The 18931-nt window shown below is 43.2% G+C and overlaps 1 protein-coding gene across 1 annotated transcript; it reads left to right on the top strand.

Annotated features, from left to right (window-relative positions):
- The first annotated feature begins 1361 nt into the window (after window positions 1-1361).
- Window positions 1362-10368, top strand: LOC132117201 (uncharacterized). Its single transcript, XM_059526318.1, has 10 exons — window positions 1362-1558; window positions 3631-3692; window positions 3778-4238; window positions 4309-4624; window positions 5276-6023; window positions 6115-6297; window positions 6956-7302; window positions 9133-9383; window positions 9487-9687; window positions 9768-10368. The coding sequence occupies exons 2-10, from the start codon at window positions 3648-3650 to the stop codon at window positions 10207-10209; spliced, it is 2994 nt and encodes a 997-aa protein (XP_059382301.1). The 5' UTR covers window positions 1362-1558; window positions 3631-3647; the 3' UTR covers window positions 10210-10368.
- Window positions 10369-18931: the final 8563 nt, after the last annotated feature.

The following is an 18931-nucleotide window of genomic DNA, read 5'->3' as shown; positions in this document are numbered from 1 at the left end:
AAAATCACAATAATATTAAAACAATAGTAATTAATATTATTAGCTTAATATATGTAAAACCATCATTTATTGGTTACTTTCAGTTTGGAGGTGGCTGTCATGAACCCTGACCTCTAAATTTCAACTTATGAAAATGATTTAGAATTTTTTTTTTTTTTGTATTTTCTTCCATTGTTGTTTTTAAAAGTATCTTTTTGATTCTTTTAAAAAGTAACATTTAATAATAATAATAATAATTATATACATATATATGAAACTTTATGTAAAAAAATGTCCATCATTTTTCATGTCACTACCGAAACAGTGTGTGTTTTAGTCCATTGGGCGAGATTTTAACTAAACCCATAAATTTGATCAGGAAATATTCCAGTGTCCCCCTCTCTCAAAAATAAATTATACTGAATTATTACATAAGATGTTTTGATAGTTTTTGGTTCAATGTATATTCATACTAATGAATCCTTAACTTTGAAAGTTTGATCAACTTTTTTCCTAAAAGAAAAAAAAAATTGGATTTTAAATACAGAAAATCTCATAGATTACACTTGAAATGTTGTTAAATTTTCAATTTTTATCAATTCAATTCTAATAGCTAAATGTATGTCAGCTAAATACATTTACAATCTATATGTAAGCAAATTCTTAATAGGTCAATATAACCCTTATTTTTAAGTTATTACTGTGTTTCAGTAGTGACAAATTTGGGGAGAGGAAAAATATTCAAAAACTTCTGAAAAGAGAATGAATTGCACAATAAGTAGAAAGGTGTACCTGGGATATTATACAATTTGCTTGCATACAAATTAATTGGAAAAAGACTAATTATTTTCAAGACGTTTCCAACTCTGACTTTGAACCAAATTCTGAAGAATGGCCTATATATATATATATACATACATACATACACATATATATATATATATATATATATATATACATACAAACATACACATATATATATATATATATATATATATATATATATATGTATGTATATATATATATATATATATATATATATATATATATATATATATACATACATACATATATATATATATATATATATATATATATATATATATATATATATATATATATATATATATATACATACATATATATATATATATATATATATGCTATAGGTTTTTTTTTTTTTTTTGCCTTTGTGCTCATCAAATTGAACTATCAAATTTCTACCCTTCGGTAAATCATTTATATTGTCAAGCACCCAGAAATATTAAATCTCAAGCGCATGCTCAGTAAAGAGTAAACAAACAAGCGAAAAAGGCGATTGGCTTTTTAAGCGGAAGGCGGGACTTTTAGTTTCTATCAAAAATGCGATTGGCTCTTTTAGCTGCAGGGCGGGACTACACCACGGGTAGAAATTCTCCACCTTTTGTAATTTCGCTGCACTTGAGATCCAAAAGCACGACTGCTTGTGTGATGTAAGAAATTGTCGGGACACACAAACAACACACAGTTGTTTGAGACAACAAATGTAACAGTACTTGGGGTGAACTGTTTGTCTCGAGTTGATCTAGGCGTCCTGAAGGTAAGATCTTTCGATCAATATGAGCCGTTTGAAACACTACTGTATGGTGGTGTGGCGATTTGACGAGTTAATGCCGGGGGTTTCACACACGGGTGCACAGTTTTGTCTTCTCACAATCATGGCTGGTGGCTCTTTTATGAATTAATTAGTTTGACGCGATTTTTTCTTGTTTCTCCAGATTAGACAATATTCTGATTTCGTTGTGTCGTTTGTAAACGTAACTGTATTGGTATTGTATTGTCGTAGTTCTAGTAGTAACGTAACTGTTATTGGTATTGTGCAAGTCGTACGTACTTTTAAATTATACTAACAATAAATCATTCGTGTTGTAAATAGCTCTAACATATACTAATACACAAAGTATGTGGACACCCTCATGTCAGATAATCCATTAATTCCAGTAAAAAATAAAAACCAGTGCTAAACCACAATGACATTCCAGAGAACTCTGTGCCTCTAACTTAGTCACAGCAGGTTAGGAAGGGTCTTTTCTGTTCCTGCATGACAATGTCCTTGTGCACAAAGTGAGCCCCATATAGAAATGATTATTTACCGAGTCTGCTGTGAAAGAACTTGACTGGCCTGCACACAAAGCCAGACCTTAAGTCTGTTGAACAGATTTAGAAATAACTATAACCCCACCAAACAAAACCTTACCCCGCAGACTCTCATTTTACCCTCATAAAACAAAATATTTTAGAATACCTAAGTGAGTAAATTATGAAATACATTTCATTTTTGCATGAAGTGTACCTTTAATGCTAAAAACCACGGGGTTATTATTCTGGAACAGAAAAGGTCCCTCCTCAAAATACATTTGGAAGCACAAAGTTCTCTAGAATGTAATTACTTTGTGTTGCATTAACACTTGTTTTCATTCGAACTACTGGAACAGTCAAACCTGTTAATCTGAAGTGATGTCCATGTTGTGTCGAAGTCTGTTCCCCTTAGTAAAGTGTTGTTCCCTCTACGCAAAACACGTAAGTTACAGAGCAGGCGGGTGTGCTCGTGCCACTGTTTCCGCTTATCTTTTTGTCATCCAGTGGCATTATTACTCCACTTCATCATTAGCTTGCATACTTATTGTTTTTGTGGAATAACAAAAAGAACACTTAAATGATCAGAACAGTGGAACGAGCACACGCGCGTGCTCTGTACGCGGTTTGCGCAGCGGGAACACTTTACTAGAGGGAAACATAATGGGACCAGACTTCGACGCAACAGTCCATACACTTTTGGCCATTTAGTTAGGTGTAGTTTTTCGACATTTTCAGCTCTGACTACTCCAGTGATTTGTCATCATCGTTTTTTTCGACTTCCAGTAAGTTAGAGCTTTAGGTAACACTCTATTTTACAGTACATTTGTTACACATACTATAGTAAATTATCAATTATCAAACCCTAATTCTAACCATAATAATATAAATACATATTGTTAATTAATATTACTTAGTACTTAAATGAGTAATTACAATATAACAAGGCCATCTTAAAATATATAATGTAACAAGATTTTGTATTTTTTCATTTTCATTTATCAGTAATGTTATTTACAGTACTACCACCACATATAGAAATGCATGATGCTTTTTCTTTGGGCATCATCTTTTTTTCTAGTGATGCACTTGAACTTCAGCAACTGAAAATTAAAAAAAAAAAAGGGTTTGATTGTTGACCAAACCAATGACATTTCATTAGCATTACTCCAATGGCAGCATTTATTTCATGCATACCTTGGATAAACTACAAGTTATGACACATCAAGAGTGTGGACACTTCACCGTAATAAAAAATGATGCTAGGAGCAATATAGAAAAATTGCTTGTCTGAAATATTAAGAGGCAGCCTATTGTCAAAAAACTTTACTACAACTTTTAATTTATCATCGGAGAACACAACATCCTAAACAACATAAATATTGCAGTTCTGTGGTTATTTTATTACAGAAACTTTAGTTTCAGGTTTTGCGCTTTGGCTAAATGCAAACATTGAGTTTGGTTTTCTCTAAAAAAATATAATTCTGAAACATCACTAATGTTTCTATTTATTTTTATCCTGATCCTCCTGGACAGCCCAGCCCTCATCACAAATGGAAACACAAGCAGTCAAAAAGCTTCCTGATCCTCCCGAAGAAGTAAGTCAAACAATAACTGTGGCCATTTTGCAGAATGACAAAAACAGCTGCATGTCCACCTTCTTTCTCTGCCTTTCTCCAACAGGTTTTACTTCCAGAAGGTTGGAAGCAGATGCTGCCAAAAGAGCAGCATCGCTGGGTCAGCAAGGCTCTCTTTAGCAGAGACACATCTGGGAAGTTAAAGCTGACTGAACCTCTGCAGCTGTGGTGGTCACCTCCAGGACCCCAGTTGTTGTATTCCCGGCCTCCTCCTTTTCCTGACCCGTTCTTTCACAGCAGGCTGTTCCTATGGATGCCCTGCCACATGTGGGCGTACAGGCTGCCGTGCGTGAAGCCCAACTGCCGTCGTCTCGGCAATTATTTGAGGCCTTGCGGAATGTACGACACCGTCCGGAGGGTTTTGGACATGAGTGGGTGGTATTTCATGGTCACGGAGTACCTGGAGTGCTGTTCCTGCAGGAAAAAGGTGGCAGGCTGGTCACAAGACATTCTGGATCAAATGGATACCATCCATCGTGAGAAATTCCCAGCAGTGTTGACTTACAGGTTGGCAGAGTTGTTTGACAGTCATGATACTGTTAATATTGGTTTGATTTTGTGTTGTCTTTTGTCAAAGGTTGTCTTGTGATAAGGAGCTTGTTAGACTGATGCGGAGCCAGACACCAGGGAAGAGTGTAATGTCGCTGTATCGGCACCTCTGTGTGCGGCACAAAGAGCAGTGGCTGGTTCAGTCTGCAGAGTATCTCTCTGTACTGGACAAGTTTCAAGATCTCAGCGCTGTTACTGCCAGGCTGCCGCGGATGATGCCACTGCCTTCTCCATCGTTGCTGTTGAGGGTACATGCAAAGGATGTACTGACACGGCTCGGAGAAATGAAGGCCAGAGTCACTTCCATCTACGGCTCCATCCTGAAAATGGTCTCCACCAAGAAGGTGAGGAGACACAACTAAATTGTATGCATTTATTTAAGTTTCTGGATTAATACATACACTAACATTCAAAGTAAAAAAGATTTGAGACTTGAAACATCCGAAAGCTGAATAAATAAGCTTTCCAGTGATGCATGGTTTGTTACGATAAGACGATATTTGGCCAAGATACAACTATTTCAAAATCTGGAATCTGAGGGTGCAAAAAAATAAAAATACAACTAAATATTGAGAAAATCACCTTTAAAATTGTCCAAATGAAGTTCTTAGCAATGAATATTACTAATCAAAAATGAAATTTTGATATATTTAAGGTAAGCAGTTTACAAAATATCTTCACAGAACATAATCTTTTCCTAATGATTTTTGGCATAAAAGAAAAAAAAGAAAAAAACTGTTAAAACAGCAGCTTTGTTTAAATACTGAACAAAATATTACAGTGTTTAATTATTTTTCAAGAATTTCATTGAATTTTCAAGAATTTTTGCCTCACCAAAAATACCAAGATTGATTTTATTCCATAATAAAAGAGATCTGTTTTAATCATAATATTTGTTAATAGACATTTTAATCTATTTTTAAATAAATAAATATATATAGCTTATATAAATCATCCAACGTTTTTTGCATTTACCATTTTTCATCCATCTTAAGGTCACTAAGAAACCCGATTCAGCTGTGTGGTCCACAAACGTGGGGAATGAGAATGGGCAAGTCCTAATATGTGTCCTGACTCAAACAGTGGATGAGGGCCTGCTTCCCATGTGCTCCGGCTTGATGGAACGTTATCGGCGAGCCGGAAAGCCTCCTCCACAAGTCCTCTATGTGGACCGGGACTGTTGTTCTACTACGGGCAAAAGCAAAGTGGAAGCCATGTACCATGAGTGGGACCAGCTGGTCATCAGACTGGACGCATGGCAGTTTATGATGCGGTTTACAGCAGGCATCACTTCAGAAAGTCACCCGCTGTACGGCCCCTTCATGGGACGGCTCTTCTCCTGTATCTTTGAGTGGGATGCTGATGATTTAAAAAGACTACAAGAAGCCAAACAACTGGAGCTGCGACAAACCAAAGATGTTAAAGCATCCAACAAGCCAACGGCCGAAGAGTTAGTACAGCACTGTCGCCACCAGACGCGTGAGCCTCAGGTGACCAAGCAGCTCATTGAACAGCTGTTAAAGGACTTCATGGGTAACAAACTGTTGGACCAGAAGAGGATTGAGGAAATCTGGCGAGCCCAACAATGCCATCTTTTATGCATTCAGGACCCTCCAGGAGTACAGCTTTACAGAAAGATTGGAGAGGTGACCAGAGGAGGCCTCATTCTGCCCCTGTATCACTGTGCACGTGGAGTAGGATCCGTCGAATCATTCCATCAGCATCTGAACCACTTCATTCCAGGTTTGTAAGAGCCATAATAATGAGTTATATTTGTGAAATGTCAATATAGATGGAAATGATTTTTTTACCTGCTCTTTTTCTCTTCTTTTAGGTACAAGTACAAATGACTTGTACTTCCATGTGTACCTGCTAGAAGGAGTAGTGCAGTGGAACGAGGCCCGATCTGTTGCTGTTGATGAAGGCAGTCCACTGCAGCACTACGTAAACCGTCTAAGCCAGAAGCTTTTAGGCCATAAACTGGTTGAGGATCACAACAGCCCAGGAGAGTACACTGGTAATGCATTGCATGTCTTTCTTTTTATGTGTTTTGGTTAAATTCTTCATAACACTTTGTGTTGAGATCTATATACGGTAATATGGAGGTCACATTAAAACTGACTGAATATGTTATTATCATTTTTTTAATCATTCATTATTTTACTATATATTTATGTTTTAAGAACACAAAGAAAAAAATTATTATTCGGAAAATGTGGAAATATTACTTTGTGTATATTTAGGAGACATAAAATGCTAGCTGAAAGATGCCTTTATTGAAAATGTTATTCTCAAAAATTGAGGGTCAATTTGGGGTCAATACAGGTTTTTGTTTTTTTTATCAAGGATGCATTAAATTGATCAAAAGTGACAGTAAAGACATTTAAGAAGATTTACATTGCAAATAAATGCTTTTCTTTCGAACTTTCTATGTATCAAAGAATCCTGAAGAAAATTGTTTGTATAAAAATATTAAGCAGTACAACTGTTTTAAAAATTTATTATAATTTAATACTGTTGCTGTTATTGTATTTCTGGTCAAATAAATGCAGTCTTGGTGAGCATAGGAGACATCTAAAAAACATTTAATATATATATATTAATATATATATATATATATTATTATTTTTTTTTTTACTTAACCAACAATTTTTTGTGACATACTGTTTGCACAGGTGAGCTCATAGGTGTGGAGTATCTTTATTCTCAAACCAACAGAGTGTTGGAGATCGACTACCTTATGGATCCCGATGCTCCTGATGGGAGTGATGAGCATCTGGAGGGAGACCTGGAATATGAGGATTTGGGCATTGATGACCTCAAATCACCACAGTTCTTGGAGCTCAGTCTCAAACCACTTCAGCCTGTTCAATATCAGGCAGCACTTCTGCAATCACCTTCCTCTGGCCTCTCAACATCGCAGCCGGATCCAATCGTGTCCTCCACATCTGGGCCCATAAAGGATGAGCCTACCACTGCAGACCAGTTCATGCCTCAGGGCATCTCACATGAGAATGATAATGTAAGTGGTGTTCACTGAAAAAAATAAAGGTTCCAACACTTTACAGTAAGGTTCCATTTGTTATTGTTGTTAACAAAAACAAACAATACATTCACAAATAATACAATTATTAAAAAGTTGAATATTTAATATTAGTAAACGGAAATGAACTAACAATGAACATTTGTATTTACTATTTTTATTAACTGACTTTATGCATTAAAGGGATAGTTCACCCAAAAATAAAAATTGTCATTAATAACTCACCCTCTTGTCGTTCCAAACCCGTGAGACCTCCGTTTATCATCCGAACACAGTTTAAGATCTTTTAGATTTAGTCCAAGAGCTCTCAGTCCCTCCATTGAAACTGTGTGTACGGTCTACTGTCCATGTCCAAAAAGGTAAGAAAAACATCATCAAAGTAGTCCATGTGACATCATAGGGTCAGTTAGAATTTTTTGATGAATCGAAAATACATTTTGGTCAAAAAATAGCAAAAACTACGACTTTATTCATCATTGTCTTCTCTTCCATGTCTGTTGTGAGAGAGTTCCAAACAAAGCAGTTTGTGATATCCGGTTTGTGAACGAATCATTCGATGTAAACGGATCTTCTTGAACCAGTTCACCAAATCGAACTGAATCGTTTTAAAAGGTTCGCATCTCCAATAAGCATTAATCCACAAATGACTTAAGCTGTTAACTTTTTTAATGTGGCTGACACTCCCTCTGAGTTCAAACAAACCAGTATCCTGGAGTAATTCATGTACTCAAACATACACTGACTGAACTGCTGTGAAGAGAGAACTGAAGATGAACACCGAACCGAGCCAGATAATGAACCGGTTGAAGAAAACCGTTCACCGGTTCTTTTGCGCTGGACGTAATGGGGTCATTGGCGATAATTGCCCTTGATTCAAGCCTTCGGTTTACCAGCGCTCATAACATTAGCACAGAATCAGTTCAGAATCAATCACCAAAAGAATCAGTTCGGTTCAGACGCTCTGTGTGTCGGTCTGCTTCACGCTGAACCACACATGCGCAGTATCATCAGCTCCTCGGTCTCGAATCGGATGCGTCTGACAGAAACGGTTCTTGACTCGAGAACGAGTCAGTCTTTTGTTCGTTATCTGGCTCGGCTCGGTGTTCATCTTCAGTTCTCTCTTCACAGCAGTTCAGTCAGTGTATGTTTGAGTAAATGAATTACTCCGGGATGTTGGTCAATTTTAACTCAGAGGGAGTGTCAGCCACATTAAAAAAGTTAACAGCTTAAGTCATTTGTGGATTAATGTGTATTGAAGACGCGAACTATTTAAAACGATTCAGTTCGATTTGGGGAACTGGTTAAAAAAGATCCAGTTACATCGAATGATTCGTTCGCGAACCGGATATCACAAACTGCTTTGTTTTGAACTCTCTCTCACAACAGACACGGAAGAGAAGAAAATGCTGAATAAAGTTGTAGTTTTTGCTATTTTAAGACCAAAATGTATTTTCGATGCTTCAAAAAATTCTAACGGACCCTCTGATGTCACATGGACTACTTTGATGATGTTTTTTTCTACCTTTCTGGACATGGACAGTATACCGTGCACACAGTTTCAATGGAGGGACTGAGAGCTTTCGGACTAAATCTAAAATATCTTAAACTGTGTTCCGAAGATAAACGTCTCGCGGGTTTGGAACGACATGAGGGTGAGTTATTAATGACATAATTTAGATTTTTGGGTGAACTATCCCTTTAATGTTAATTAATCAGACCTTATTTAAAATGTTACCAATTTTTCTGCCATGTGTTTGTTTATATGTTTTTAAGACATTTTTGTAATAGGAAGTGCTCTGTTTTTCTCAGGAAAAGTGCGTGGGGCCTGATGGTGTTCCTGGGTATGACCATGTTATTAACCTTGCCAACAGTCTGGTTGAGCTTAGAAATCATGGATTTGTCACACAGCGAAAGGTGGACGAGATTGTGGCCCTGTGGGATAAGCTGTCAGAGCATGACAAAGGTGGTGTTGTCCACCCGACCCGAGCAGAAGACACATTGTGCTTAAACAACAGTCATAGTGATAACTTTGTGACTCCATGCATTGATGGTCTAAAAAGGTACGTGTGCAAGAAAATTATATAAATTTTCTTTTTGAATCTTTATTGAAATTCCTTAAAAATAACTTGTGTTCCCTTTTCCTTGGATTTGCTACAATGTAAGCCGTCTTGTCACAGCCATTTGCCTCGCTCTCAGCCACATCCACCCTGCTGGTCAGACCATCGCTGGTTTCAGGGTCAACAGATGGGCTGCTATCCTCCACGACTACAACATGATCAGGGACATTGTCCAGGACAACGCTACCATCTTGACCCAGACACAGATACAACTGCTTGAGATAAACCAGCGGACACTGTGCCAGTGGTAATTGTTATTAATATGCAGCTGTATATTAATTATAACTAAATAGAGATTAAATATTGTATCATGTTTTCTGTACACAGGTACAATGCCAGGAAACAGAGGCAAGAACAGTTGGTTTTGCACCAATGCACTGACAACATGAAGCCGTCCGAGCCTCTTTTTCCTGTACAACACAATGTACCTGAGTCCTTTCGACATGGACATGTAGGCGACGTAATTAAAGTAGTGATTGGGGGTCCCGAGCCCTTTCAAACAAACCCAGGGCAAAGAGCTGCTGCTGCCAGGCCTCCTAGTCCAAAGGTGCCTAGGACCACTGCTTGGCGACGGAGGAAGGCAGAGGAAGAGGCAGCCCAGCGAGGGTTACCCCTGAAGCGGCCTTGTGAACAGTATGTTTGTAAAAAGTGTGGTAAACCAAAGACAAAAGATTTCGGTCACAGCCAGTTCCGCGGCGTTCACTTTTGTGCCAAAGCCTCTGGAAAGACTGTAGAGCAGTGGATGGAGGAGATGAGGAGGGCAAAGTAAGCTAATATGGACATTTTCTTGCAAAAAATTACAAAATTTATTTGTAGATTCCATTGTTTTTATATACTTTGTGTATAAATACTTTGATAGTACTGATTTATAGTTTTTCACTTATGCTTTGTCATTTGTGAAATGGCAATAAAGGCCTTTTTATTCTCATCACAGTGGACATGTATTTTTTTTAAATAAAGTTTTAATAAAAGTAATTAATAATTTGTTACATGTAGCGCTTTTCTGGGCTTTACATGAAAGGGGGGAATCTCCTCGTCCACCACCAGTGTGCAGCCTCCACCTGGATGATGCGACGGCAGCCATATTGCGCCAGAACGCCCACCACACAGCAGCTTATTGGTGGAGGGGAAACAGAGTGATGAAGCCAATCAGTGTATGAGGATGATTAGGAGGCCATGATGATCCGAGGCCAAATGTATTCAATCTTGATTTTTGTAAAATGTTGCTACAAGATGTAATTTGTGTGTGTGTGTGTGAGAAAAATAAAGTTTTAGACATATAAGGTAATAAAAGATACTTAAAATATAATTTAAATATAAATACCTTAAAGCAGCGGTTCTCAATTGCAGTCCTCGCGCCCCACTGCTCTGCAATATCTTTAAAAGAAATTCTGTGTGGAGCATGCCCCCAATCCCTGCAATGTTCTCACCATTTTCCCCCTTATCTGTTAGCATCTCTGATTAATGCACCATGTATATCACTGGTAAACACCATGATCAATATAATGCTTTGCAGCCTTCATGGCCTGGAGAATTATTACATGTGCATGATTTTGTTCCTGGTGACCTCTGTTTTGCCTAAAACTTTAACATCAAGTAGTCATTCCTTTGTCCTCTATATTATTGTTGCAAAAACAGAAAGGTTCTGTTTGGTGCTCACCGTTCTCACTTCTCTGTTTTTTCGCGCACGCGCAGTTGCGCCTTCGCGCATGCCCAGTCGCGCGGGCAAGCCGGCCCTCGGAGGAGAAGCACCCGGCTGCAGCCTGCAGATCGGGGCAGCACGTGCAACCCCGCCCCACACCTACTCTGATTGGTTCGATCGTCTTTCATAGACTTACATGATAGGAAATGTGTGCGTAGTTGGTGTAGGACGGAGAACGCTGTTTAAAAAGCTAAAAACGCTGTACAGTTTTACAAAGCCTTCATAATGCACAAAAGAAGAAAAATAAAACATTAGCCTGTAACTCGCCATGTCCCTGAAATGATTGTTTTGTTAAATTAAGCTGATCTTTAGGCTAACATACGAATATAGTAAATTAATTGGGTTGATTATCCACAGTAAGACGATCAGGTCTTCAGATAGAAGAATGGAATTATGAATTAAATAATTTTAGAAAATTTTATTATTTCATATCATCAGAGTATGAGAAAGGAAAATGAAAGGGGTATATCATTACTGTTTTAATTTATATAGCATGAAAAGACAATTTTTGTTACATATAATTATCCGTCAAGCAGTTGATAAATGACAATGCAATATTCTAATGTGTCTGCCAATTAAATTTTTATGAAACTTTTAATTTTCTTTACTACATTGCAAAACAGACTTTTTCTCCCCTTTATTTCAGGAAAATATGCTGCTCCTCGTTATTTGAAAGTGAAGAAATCGATAAACTTTTATTTCTATCGGCCAGTGATGATTCTGAAAGGACATACCTGTAAACCGTTGCTATAGTAACGAACACAATTTCATGATAATTGTGCTCTTATCTTAGTGCAGTCTCACAGCCACGGTCAAATATTGAGATAAACTTTATAAAGTATCATCTATTTATATTAAATTCGTATCTTCTCCGATATCCATTTTGTAACCATTGAGCCGATTCTTTTCAATCGGCAGGAATGATTCGGGATATTGTAGCCTACGTTTAATGTGGCTTAATGCATTAAAACAGTGTTTTTAAAAGACCTAACTCAGTAAACAAATTAATAATAAAGCATTCTATTCACTGACAGGCAGATGAGTCCAGAATAAGAATGCAATGTGTTTAATTACGTGTTAAGCGAAATTTTCCTCCCATAGAAAACCATTAGACTAAAAGGAAAACGCGTAACGTGGTGTAATGCATTGAAACGTGTTTTAAAATGACCAAACTCAGTAAACATTTTTAATAACACATTTTATTTACAGACAAGAAGGTTATGAGTGGAAATTAAACGCTTTGTGTTCGTATTCTGTGCTCATATCTGCTTGTCTGTGAAAAGAATGCTTTATTAATAATTTGTTTACTGAGTTTGGTCTTTTTAAAACACTGTTTTAATGCATAAAGCCACGTACTTTCACGTTAGGCGTGCTTTTAGAATGTCCCAATTATTAATTTGTGAATTAATCTGGTCAAGAAGAGTAAACTTGCAGCAGCTAACATCTCTTGATTCAATAAATCAGACATAGTGAGTCAAGTTAACAATAAAAAAACTGCATTATAGGAAAGGCGTTGTAAAACTGTACAGCGTTTTTAGCTTTTTAAACAGCGTTGTCCGTCCTACACTAACTACGCACACATTTCCTATCATGTAAGTCAATGAAAGACGATTGAACCAATCAGAGTAGGTGTGGGGCGGGGCTGCACGTGCAACCCCGCCCCAGGTGCAGCCCCGCCCCGATCTGCAGGCTGCAGCCGGGTGTACTTGCCTCGGAGCGCGGGTTCGAACCCCGGCCGAGCCGCAAATGCTAAAATGTAATAATTACTACTACTACTAAATGTTTGTTATTAAATATTCATACTATGCCTGTTTTATATGTCAACGTATAAATAAAAGTCACACGCCTTGTATTATTTGTGTTTCACCTTTTTCTTCATTAAATATTTATATTATACCTGTTTTATAGGTCAATGTATAAATAAATGTTACTTGTAACGTGTATTATTTGTTTCACTTTTTTCTTCAGTAAAATAAATATCAATTAAATATCAGTAGTTGTTGTTGTTGTTAATGATGATGATGTTGTTGTTGTTGTATAGATGCAGAACACCAAGTGTGAAATAGATTATTTATTTTAAACTACAATACAATACAATAAAACATGATGATGATGATGATGATAATAATAAAGCATCAGAGCAGACACATGGCATAACTGTTCTGTGCAGAGACTTTATTCCTCTTTTTTTAAACCACATCAATCACAGCAGACAGACACATTATTACAGTGTGAAGTACCTGTGGCATACAAGGATTTTTTAAAAAACCACACCAATGACAGCAGACAGACACATAGTATAAGAGCTCAGTGCAGACATGCATGGATAGATAACGCAGCGACATTACAGTGTGAAGTACCTACCTGTGGCAAACAAGGCTTTTTTATTTAACCACGTGGCAGCAGCAGATGAGCCAGCACCAATGGCAGTCCGGTATCTTGCATTGCAGCCCCTGGATAACTCCAAAGACAGTGACCACATTAATGAACATACCCACATGTCCAAAAGGCCTAAATAACTTGTCAGCGCATAAAATCAGAACAGCACAAAGCCATGACAATGTGTTATACAGGTGTGAATGGGACAGACAACGTTTTTGTTTTTTTCTTAAACCATATGATAGGCAGCAGACACACACACAGTATAGGCCTACATAACTTGTCAGTGCAAAGAATCAGAATGGTACAAAGGCATGACAATGTTATACAGGTGTGAATGGGATACACTATGTTTTTTCAAGCGTAGTGTCGCTGTGCTGTAGAAGAGTTGTGGCAGGTGTGGACCGGTGATTGTAGAAAGCCTCCACACCGCGGCAAGGTCCCGGTCCTCGTGGAGGGTAAAGTCAATGTCTTTTTTAAAAAAATACTCACACACAACTATATACACCTGGCCCAGCGAGAATGCGAAATCAGTCCGGGGCTCGAACCTGGTCCCTGTCCTTCATCTCCCTCAGCCAGTCCTCCACACTCTTACCCGCCGCGGCAGAGCAAAAATGTATATTGCCGTAGCGGGTGTGTCCGGTCTCCCTCCGCTTTGGCTGGCCGCATTTTCTGCACTTCTGTGCTTGTGGCACGCCGGCCCGGGCAGCGACGACTGTTCCTGCCGCTACCCTCTGCTCAGCCTTCTTCCTCCTCAGCCATTGAGTTTTGTACGTAAGTTGAGGCTGAGCAGAAGGTGCTGCCTGCACTGCTTCTTGTCCCTGCCGTCCTGGCAGCAGCTGCAGTGCAGGCAGCTGAGGGCCGGCGTGATGTGCGGCGGCCAGCGGCAGAGGGAGGACGTGTGGGGCTGGCGTTGTCCGAGGGAGCGTTGGGATGGGGAGCACCCTCGCACTCTGCTGGGCCAGTGAGAGGTCCAGAAGGAGAGGCTGCGTAGCTGGAAAAGGTCCAGTTGCAGCTGCTGCAGCCGGCGGTACGGCCAGGACAGCAGCTGAGGGGGCAGGCGGTAAAGGCGCCAGTAAACGTACTGGCGCTGGCAGAAAAGGCACCGGTGCTGCCACAGCCGGTGCTGCTGCCAGAGGTACCGCCGCCCTTGACGCCGCTGTTGTCGCCTGGCCTGCAGGCACCGCCGTCGCTGCTGCCGGAGGACGATCCACAGCCGCTGCTGGGCCCGGCGCTGTCGCTGGCGCTGCGGCGGAACCCGCTGCTGCCTGGTGGTGGTCCCTCTGCTGCAACGCCTGGAGCTAGCACAGACCTCTCCTTCTCCCGCTGCGTCCTGGTGAACCTGAGAACGGATTTCAACGTAGTATTTTAGTTACACGTGCAATTTGGAGAGCATGTCATTCAAGCATGTCACTCCCATAACACTGCCCAAAGCATCAAAAAAACATACCACAGCGAGAGGGTCCTGCAATTCAGCTCGTAGAGCTGTATGGGCGCCCGAGCCATCAGCCTCTGGTGGCCCAGCACAAGGTCCCGGATGTGCTGGTAACGAAGCAGTATGCTGTCCCACCGCGACCTCCGGGCACCGTGCGCACAGGTGCCCGAGGGGATCAAGCGGCAGAGCTGGGTCCATACTGCCTCTACCAGCCGGCTTGCGCTGGGACTGCTGGCAGGTCCAGAGGTCTGTCCGACCAGGCCGCTGCAGACAAGGGACAAAAACAATGACAGATATGAGCGTGATGATAATGAGCAACATTACATAAAGCAGCTCGCGTGTACATCAGGGAAATGCATGATGGAGGTGTAGCCTTACCGTCTCAAGCTTTCCACACCAGGTATACTGGTGCGACTTGGCTTCGCTGCCATGAAGTGCCCCCGAGCTGGCTTGTCCCTGTAGCGGGGAGGGTAAACTACCCGGGCCCTGTCGTGTGGTGACAGGGCCTCGTAGAGCCCGATGAGCTCATCTACCCTCCCCTCGGACAAGGCCGGGTCGTGACGCAACCCCACCAAGGCCGTGGCCAACTGGACCACGGCCAGGTACCCCGGCTGGTCATCCGGTCCTCTGTAGTCCTGCAGACACACGAGCAGAGACGGAAAACAAGAAGTCAGTTGGATGGAACAGAGCGCAGTTTTTGGTGATGTGAGATGCACTGCAGTCGCAGACCGCAAAGAGGTGGCGTGCTTACCTCAGCAGCCTGCCGAGGCTCCGGAGAGGACCGGCTGGGGGAGTGGGGCGCGGGCTCGGGGGGACCGGTCGTACGGGATGGCTCGGGCGCGGGTGCGTCAGCCGGTTGCCCTGACCGCGGGTCCGTCTGAGGAACTGGGAACTCGCCGGGCACGTGGAGGGTGAGGTCCTCCACCTCCTGCTGGCCGTTGGCGAGCTCGTCGTCCTCGACGAGTGGGGGAACGTCCCCCCCTGCGTCCGGAATGTCAGGGTCCAAGCTGACGTCCTGCAGCACTCTGCCCGTCTGGGAGTACAGGTACTCGATGCCGATGAGTTCCCCTGAAGTACAACAACACAAATCGCATCAGTCAGTCTGGCACAAATATCATTCGGTGTGGACGTGTGTGAGCGGCGCGGTGGCTTGAGTGTTCTTACCGGTGTACTCCCTGGGCTTGGTGTAATCCTTGACCACACTCGTGCCAAGCACCCTTTGGCTGAGCTGGTCAAGGGAGTGCTGCAGGGGGCCATTGTAGGAGCGGAGCAGCGGTCGTCCCTCCTGTGCCACGGACACCGCCCTGTTCTCGTTCCACCGCGTCACCCCCTCCAGGAGAAATGCCTGGAAGTGCCAGGGACTGGCACTTTCTCCTTAACAGGAGAAACCCAGACGCGTTGAGCAGTTTATTCAGTGTACACAATGTGAATGACAATGAGCCGATGACAGTGAAAGATTGACACGACAGTGAAACATGTGGTCTACCTGGAATGAAGCGGTTGAGGTACAGGTGGAACGACTCCAGGGACGTGGAGCCTCGCGCTCAACGTTACACCGGCAGGCTAATCCCCCCCTTGGTCAGCCTGCCCGTCTTGGTGTACAGCTCCATTCCCGGCGGGTCCTGGATGCACCCTTAGGTGGCGCCGCTGCTCCGTCCAGATCGCCTGGATGCGGTCTTGTTCCAGACGGGGAATCCCCACGGTGTCTCGCCCGTTGGCACCGCCGAAGGTTTTCCGATCAGCCGCTCCGTCTCCGCCGCTCCACGCGTGCGGCGACGGCAATGGAGAGCCATGTCCCTGCGGCTGACGTGCCTCCACACTCCGGCGTCGGACAAGAAGGTCATCCCCTGCGCCTCGAACGTCCTCTTCTTGGCCTTGAGCAACCGGGCCGCGTCCTCTGGGTCCCACAGGAAGATGCACAAAGACAGCTGCTGCAGGAAGGACTTGTACAGCTGGTGGCTCTCGGTGGTGACACCTGACGCGAAGCGCCGCATCAGGTGCCAGATGTCCAGCCGGAACACCAGCTTGTCCCACTTCCCGAACATGTCAGCTGTCTTGGATCCCTCGCGGGACGAACAGCAGTCCCGGTCAACGTAGAGGAGCTGAGGCGGCTCCACCCCAGCGTCCCGATACCGCCGCATTAGCCCCGCAGCCATGGACAACAGGCCGGCACCCTCGGTGTCCGTGAGCACGGACATGAGCACCTGTCCGTGCTCGTTGCCAACGTTCGTTGACCACGCTGCGGTCTGGGCGGCGGCACCGGCGAGCTTCCGGGTCACCTGTTTGAAAGAACAAAGCATCTCAGTAAGGCTGCACGCACATAGCCAGAGCATGACATATATATACACAGCACCACATTTACCTTCTTGGTCGAATCCATCTTCAGGACCGTCCCAAAGACGGAGGTGACCCGGGCCTTCACGTCCTCCAGGCGGGAGAGGATGTCGTGGCAGTACACCAGTAACAGCCACGCGTACTGGGGCACGGGTGGCGGTTGCAGTGGTGGGGTGCACATGTGCACGACACCTCGCGACGTGAAGGGCTCCATGACGCTGAGGTAGTGTATGGACCGCCGCATCCAGGCCTCTGTGTGTGCCTCACAGAGTTTTTTGTACAGCTGCGTGGCGTTGTTCCCCCGAGTACGCTCACGCAGCTGGATGATTACCCGCCGGTCGCAGGCAAGCCTACAGAGAAGCACATCACATCACGTGTTACAGAAGAGAGCCACACACAGACACGTCGACAGTGTTCAGACAGCTACTTACTTGTAGGTGAGGATTGCCGGGAAGAGGGCGCGATGCCCCTCCCCAGCTGACCCACGACCTCCTGCGACCAGGCAGCTACCTTCCTCTTACACCGACAGCACTCCAGGTACTCGGTGGCCATCAAGTACCAGCCGTCGATGTCCAGGACCCTCCGGATGGTCTTGTAGAGCCCACACTTCGTGAGGGCCCTATTACAGCATGTCGGCCGGACCCCCCACAGACGCAGGGGCGTCCAGAGGAACAGCCGACACGCGAAGAAGGCAGCCGGTGAGGCGGGTGGCTGAGTGTAACTCGCCCGGGGCTGAGGGGGGTCCCACCACAGCTTGAGGTCTGTGGTGAGCTTGGTCCTCCCCTCGCTGTTGGTCTTAAACAGCGCCCGGCCGATCCACTCCTGCTCTTCCACGGTGAGAGCTGTCCGCCAGCTCTCAGGCACCCGGGACTGTGAGGGAAAAAAAACAACACAAACAAACACACTGTAATGAGGCTGAGAGGAGGTGCTACATGCAGTTTGACAGTCAACTCCACTGAGTGTGTGTGTGTGTGTGTATGTGTGTGTGTGTGTACCTCAGCCGAAGCAGGAGTGGGCGTCGCGGGCTGCTCCACCTTCCTCTCCTTCCTCTTCCTCTTCGCCGGCGCTGGTGCCAGGGTAGCCTCCCCAGATGGCGTCTCCTCCACAGTCAACGCCGGAGCCCGAGCCAGAACGGAGAGCGTAGGTGGAGCAGCCGCAACTGCAACTTGAGGTGGAGGTGGTGGGCGGGGAGGGATGGAGGACAATGCCGGAGGAGGTGGAGATGGAGGCCTCACCACCAGCGGGAGAGTCTGAAGGACCTGTACGTGAGCTTCAGACACATTCACACACAACAAAATGGCATCAGCACAATGATAGTCATTAGATAGTCACAGTTATAGTGATTAGATGACGTGCAGCATGACAGTGATTAGATGACGTGCAGCATGACAGTGATTAGATGACGTGCAGCATGACAGTGATAGGGCAGATGGTTTAGTGCTACAAGGTGAATGTTAAGAGATGCAGCAGGGCCAAGGGAAGTAGACATGTGAAGGTGTTTAATCAACTCTACATTACCACCACGTTAGTGAGGATGGCACATCTACCACCGACAAAGACGGCTACATTACCTGCCAAACCTACCTTTGTCCTTCAAGCATCAGCTGTAGCGACCAGTAAAAGAAACCATTACAGTTAATA

This window comes from Carassius carassius, chromosome 36 (assembly GCF_963082965.1).
Source record: "Carassius carassius chromosome 36, fCarCar2.1, whole genome shotgun sequence".
NCBI classification, from domain to species: Eukaryota; Metazoa; Chordata; class Actinopteri; order Cypriniformes; family Cyprinidae; genus Carassius; species Carassius carassius.
This window is presented reverse-complemented; position numbering and strand designations above follow the sequence as displayed.